Genomic DNA, 6,053 nt, shown 5'->3' with positions numbered 1-6,053 from the left:
AAATCTTATATATAAAAATAACAAAAAAGTTTGGACAGAAAATAAGTTTTGAAAAGGAATTGGATATATAATAATCCATTTTAATAATTCTTTTTGACATTTCTGCAACTCTCCCTTAATTTGGACTTTGATGCAAACTAATCCTCTCCACTAGGCCAGACCCAAGATGCTCTCTTTGACCCAAAACTAGTTGTTTTTACCATTTTGTTGTTTGGGTCCTTATTTTATGTCGATAATACTTTTTGGTCTAAATTCACTCCTAACACATCAATTTCACAAAATTTTTTATCCATTTATCTATTTTCAAAACCTTGTTTTCCAACTTTACACTTATTGTTAATGTAGATGCTTTTCTAATTTTATGTTGTCTTTAGGGTCAATTTGATTTGACTCTCTAACCGCTTAAAAATGTTTTTAAGGGTAAACAACTTAAAATGTCAGTTAAACATTTGGAATGTGAATCCAAATAGACCCTTATACTTGACCCTAAAAAACTAATTACCATACATTTATTATTTCAAATCTTAAAAACATTATATATATATATATATATTCTTTTGATTCAATTCTCTAAATAAACCCTTTGAACGATACTTGAAACAAAAATTAAGGGTTAAAATTAGAATGCTTTTTAAAATGATACAACCTGACAAGTTCAAGGTTAAATTATCTTCACCAACATTTTATTAAAGGCTATTTCTCGTAATTTTAAAAAATAAATAGATATGATATTCACATAGTATTTAGCTTTGTACCTGTATTTTCTTTTTTCCTCATATTTAGTAAATATATATATATACACACACACAAAGAGGACTTAGTTATATGCAAACTAAACAAACCCAGGTACATGCTTCTTTTGGTCATGGGGAAGCTCAACCATGCATTAAGATCCTAAATTACAAACTACATCCTATTATTTTTTAGATTACACTTCATGAACCATCAGCATTGTTCAACTTATCTCCCACCAAATAACGATTTTTAGAACTGCTCAACCCAGCTGAATGGAGCTGTTTTCGACGCTTTATAAGATGCATTGCAGTTTGTCGATCATCTCGGGCATCTCCAGAATCAGGCTGCACAACAAAGCATTTTTCTTCACCACAAAATCAAGATCTTATGGAGCAAATCTTTTAATGGACTTTGACCATATGTATAGGCTTTTGGTAATGATGCAAGAGTACAGTGCTATTGACTGAGCCTAGCTCCCAAAATGAGGAAATTTTTATACAGTTTCTTTGGGAAACTATTATAAGGGCTACATTTTAACTGACTCTGTTAATACACAAGACAGACCACCAAGTCAGGGCGGCACAGAACAAGATACCTCATTAGTAGGTTTAAGCAGAGTGTCGACACTGGTATAAATACAAAAGGATGAACATGCTAAAATCAGTTTACCTTAATGGCCAGTGCTCTGTCAAAGCTTTCTATAGCACTATCAGGTTCCCCAAAGTTTAACTGTGCTCTACCAAGAGTGATCCACGCCTAATCGTATTCAAGATGAAAAGAGACGAGAAATCAGTTAACAACTAAGAATTAACAAATGAGACTAGCTTCTTCACATTCACTGACTCTAGATAAACAGCTTGATGAATGAGAAAATTTTAAATATTTAAAGTTTTCAACAAATCAGCTCAACAAGGAAAGCTGGTCAGCTAGATAATTTTGTTACGACTTACTAGAGACTCAGACACCCAATGCCAAAGAAGTTTATCTTGAATGGGAGATCCTAGAAAGGTAATAGAAACATTGCATCGATTAGAGAGAGTAAATTTCCCAACTAAATGACTTCTAAATGCTGATTCTTGTAGCAAAATGAACACCCTAAGGCATTGTCAGATAGTTCAGATCTAATAGGAATGAAATGTATTTTTCTTTTCCTGCCTGCTATGTTTCTCAAGTTTTCACCCTTCCTTGCAGTAAACTTCCAGGTTTACCTCCAAACACCCTAACAAAAATTACAAAACATATATCTCTAATTCCCTTTGGCTCCTCTCCTTCACCTCCTTGTCATGTCTCCAGGACCCCAGGTGGTAATAGTACTCACAATTAGCTGGAATCTCAAGCTGATCACTGATTTAGAGCATAAGCATGTCTACTTTTGCACTTCAAAGTACAAAGAAAATAGCCGGTTCAAGAAGGATTCATTCACAAGAAGATGCATCTAATAACATGGAAAACTAATCTAAATGAATCACATACAAAAAAACTTTCTCATGGTCACCCAAAATATGGCGCCACTGAATACCCAGAGATGCAAGTTTGCAGCAGAAAATAGGCAATTAAATGGATAGAATCACCTGAGACAAAACCCATGGAAGATGAAAAAGAAGGGCACAAAATTTTAAAGGTGGAGTAAAAGGCGCAGCAGAGATATTGGTATTGTACTGACAGTATAAGAGTTAGTTGTACCTCAGCCCATGATGGATCTAAGTCAGTAGCTCCTGCAGGTAGAGTTCAAATTCAAATATAGGCCATCCGCCACCATATAAAATAATACAAAATGTCAAAAACAAATTGTGGAAAAGCAAGTTCCTGACAACCAAAAAAGGAGGGGGAAAAAAGGCTAAGATCACACCGATCATAAACAAAACTCAATTGTACAGATAAACTCCTTACTATGCCCATGCATATACCCAAAAGAACAATCACCAATTTCACTTCAAAATAGAGCTTTCCGACCAATATGAAATCTTAGACAATTGAAACAATAAAAAGTGATTGAAAAGAACATACTGGTTGCTGCCTTCAAAGCACCCCAAGCTTCCCCAACCTCCAGTAGAACTTGTGCCTTTTGTTCATGTAAAACTGCATTTTCAGGCATCAAAGTAAGAGCAGTCTCCCATTTTCCTAGAGCTTCCCGAAATTTCCCATCCTAGAAAAGGAAAAAGCACATGCCCTTGGAGTATGATTATAATATTCAATATCAAAATGTCAAAGCTCGAGGACAATATCTATAAAAACATAAACAAAGGCCACTCTGCAAGTTTCATTTTTTAATTAAATTTCTCTTAGGAGAAACCAACCCAAGGATTTGTGAACAAGCCCATGTTTAAGCCAAAATTAACCAAATAGTCACAATGATCCGAAGCAAATAATAATATTTCTATGTACCAAATAGTCACATGATACTAAATCATCTAGATACATGTTAGAAACTATCTTTTTCCTAATAAACCTTTAGTATAATACATCACATACAAAGATAAAAATAGCTTCTCAACTTTTCATAAGACAAAAATAGTTTAAGTGCAAATAGCATAACTTAAAAATTCTTGAGAACAAAAAGCATTGCATCATTGCAAGTGTTAAACTATAAAAATAAATACAAAGGCACAATGATAAGTAAGTTTTTTGAAGACATATCTTTCCCTCGCCTGTTATCTAATTTTTAGAAGATCCATCAATAATGTTTCATATTTGTGCTCTTTTTCATGATTTATAAATGATTTAATTCTGATCAATACATCATGGACTGGAAAGTTGGAAGCCATTCAAATCATAGAAGGCAAGATAAAGGGACCAGTTACCATAAATACTTGGCTCGATAATTTTCATACAACAAACAAACCGGGAATCCTCGGATAGTTTCTTCAATATAACAAATAACGCAATAAAAAATAAAAACTTTAATTTACTCAACAATTGCAAATAGTTTCTTTCAAGAAAAAAAAAAAAATACAACGTACACCAAGGGTTCATTTGCAATTAGGCTTGTTTTATTGTTCACTTGCAACATACACCAAGGGTGCAAATCAAAAGGCTTCTCCCGAGATTGAGGATCAAGATGCAAGTATGCAAGAAATTCCAATTCAATAAATGCAAGATCCAAAATTAGTCATTGTTTTTAGACTGATACTCAAACTTATCGCCCCTTGATAGTCACCTCCCTCTTTAAACAGTTACTTATAGCTTTAGGCTGATGATGTCCATGTTCCGAACAAATTGTTCATGAAGACTTTTTGTTGTTGCAATGCAAGAAGCACAGCATACGACTAGGATATGTTTTTTCGAATATAACTAATGTGATTAACAATTGGTTACTCAGTAACCACAAACCAGCAAGGTTGTTACAGAGTAACTATTTTCTCTTCAATTCATCCTCATGAAGTTATCATTACTTCTCATGAACAAACAAATTTAACAATTAAAATTAGATAAACAGAGAGTAGTAGGTAAACGAGTTCGGGTCAAATGGTGGAAGACAAACATAAGATGAAAACACATGTACCTCGGCAAGCGTATCGCCTTGAGCCTGAAATGATTCAGCGAGACGTTTGAGGTCTGAAAACGAACGGTCTGAAGCTTCATCCTCTCTCCGGTCTATCGCCTCAACGTTTACTTCTTTATCTTGGGGATTAGCCCTATCGTCTTCCTCCACCTCGTCAGGTACCTCAAAAGGAAGATTTGAACGGCGTGAAATTGCTGTAAGAGATCGCTTCTTAGTATTGCCCTTGTTCTTCCACGTGAGCTTCATCGTCGTCTCCAACCCTCAGTGCGAACACGCAGAACTCTTTCCCATTCAGAACGAAAGGTTCTCGGTCAATACCGGGTCGGATCTCACCATCCAGCCAAGCCCAAACGTCAATCCAAGACCGGCCCGAGATCAACGATTGAGGCCCAATCCAGAACTTTTATAAATTGGACCACATATGGATATAATGTAGTAGGGATAATCATTCAAACCGCAAAAATCGAATCGAACCGAACCCAAGTGAAAATTCAGTGAAACCGAAAAATATGATTTGAACCGATTTGAAGAAATTTTGAAACCGAATTAATTCGGTTCGATTCGGTTTCAATTTCGAAAATTCAGTTCGATTCAATTTGACCACAAAATCGAACCAAACCAAACCATTTCCACTCTAGGATGTACTTTTAATCGTGGTCTGAAGGTCCAATCCAATATAACAATATATATTTTTATAGATAATTATTAATAGTAATAATTTTAAAATTAAAAATCAATTTTCATCTACATATACATGGAATTAAAAATAAATAAATGAGAAAGGGGATTAAATGTGTGTAGTATAGGGTGGACGAGAGTTGGGAAGTGAAAACTATCAAAGAACCACTTTATTTTTGTCTCATTGAAAAATTTGAAAGATGAGAGGCTGCATATTTTATAAATAAACTTTTCAATGGTTTTTTAGTTTTAACATAAAAATTAATAATTTATGCAAAAGACAAATTCAAACTTGATCCAAAGGATCAGTCCCAATTCAATTTTCTCATCCATTGAGCAAGGTCCATGAATTGGGCTTTGGACCTATTGGAAAGTGTTTAATCATTTTCATAGTTACTCCCATTAACGAGTCAATTGTCAAGTTTGTTTATGAAAATTGAACGTTAAATATAAATATCAAATGGATCCATCGTTTTTATTTATTTTTTTAAGACTTTAAAAGTATGAAGTACCAGTAATAAACTCCTATCACTGATAATCTGTGATATTGCTAATAGACTAAGTCTATTATAGTCTATGAGTGATAAGCTTCTCTCACTAACAATACTACTTGATTTAGTGATAGAAATCTATAACTTTGACTTTTTTTTTCATCTAATGTATAATAATTTATTAGTAAATACTTATTCTATAATATTTTTTCTTGAGTAAATGAACATTAGTGTAGAAGAGTTAGTTTGGATGATTGTAATTAGAATGTAATTAGATACTAAAGATCAAACTAAAATTCTAAAACCTATAGAATCTATTAGTAAATGTTAGTGACAAACTTCTATTATTAGGATATAAAACTATAAATCTATCGACGACAGCCACTAATATACTTATATATTAGTCACTCAAAGAATTCTATCATTGATTGAAGAAATCACTAACTATCACTCATGTTTTTAAATGTTAGAAAAGAATTCACTAAAGCCCTATTTAAAATGTGAAAATTTTGAATTTGGTAACTTTAGCATTTCATATCAATACTACTAGTGATATCAGTGATATAACTTAGGTAGATATCAGTGATATTAATGATATTAATTATATATGTATGTCAGTGATATAACTTAGGTAGATATCAATGAAA

The 6,053-nt window shown here is 33.2% G+C and overlaps 1 protein-coding gene across 1 annotated transcript; it reads right to left on the bottom strand.

The window, feature by feature from the left end:
• Positions 1-742: 742 nt before the first annotated feature.
• Positions 743-4,527, bottom strand: LOC120075095 (tetratricopeptide repeat protein 33). The gene is made up of 5 exons (XM_039028261.1): positions 4,238-4,527; positions 2,743-2,881; positions 2,419-2,450; positions 1,405-1,491; positions 743-1,079 (listed from the first exon to the last, which is right to left on the bottom strand). Exons 1-5 carry the CDS (start codon positions 4,481-4,483, stop codon positions 936-938), a joined length of 648 nt encoding a protein of 215 aa, XP_038884189.1. The 5' UTR covers positions 4,484-4,527; the 3' UTR covers positions 743-935.
• Between the last annotated feature and the right edge of the window lie 1,526 nt (positions 4,528-6,053).

Source organism: Benincasa hispida, chromosome 4 (assembly GCF_009727055.1).
Source record: "Benincasa hispida cultivar B227 chromosome 4, ASM972705v1, whole genome shotgun sequence".
NCBI lineage: Eukaryota > Viridiplantae > Streptophyta > Magnoliopsida > Cucurbitales > Cucurbitaceae > Benincasa > Benincasa hispida.
The sequence above is the reverse complement of the archived record's forward strand: the minus strand, read 5'-3'. Positions and strand labels throughout refer to the sequence as shown.

Excerpts from the sequence above, each read along its gene's own strand:
- LOC120075095 (XM_039028261.1), bottom strand. The coding sequence starts at position 4,483 with ATGAAGCTCACGTGGAAGAACAAGGGCAATACTAAGAAGCGATCTCTT. Across the intron at positions 1,492-2,418 it reads TAGATCCATCATGGGCTGAG|GCGTGGATCACTCTTGGTAG; the intron begins GTACAACTAACT and ends GAATACGATTAG. Across the intron at positions 1,080-1,404 it reads ACAGAGCACTGGCCATTAAG|CCTGATTCTGGAGATGCCCG; the intron begins GTAAACTGATTT and ends TTTGTTGTGCAG.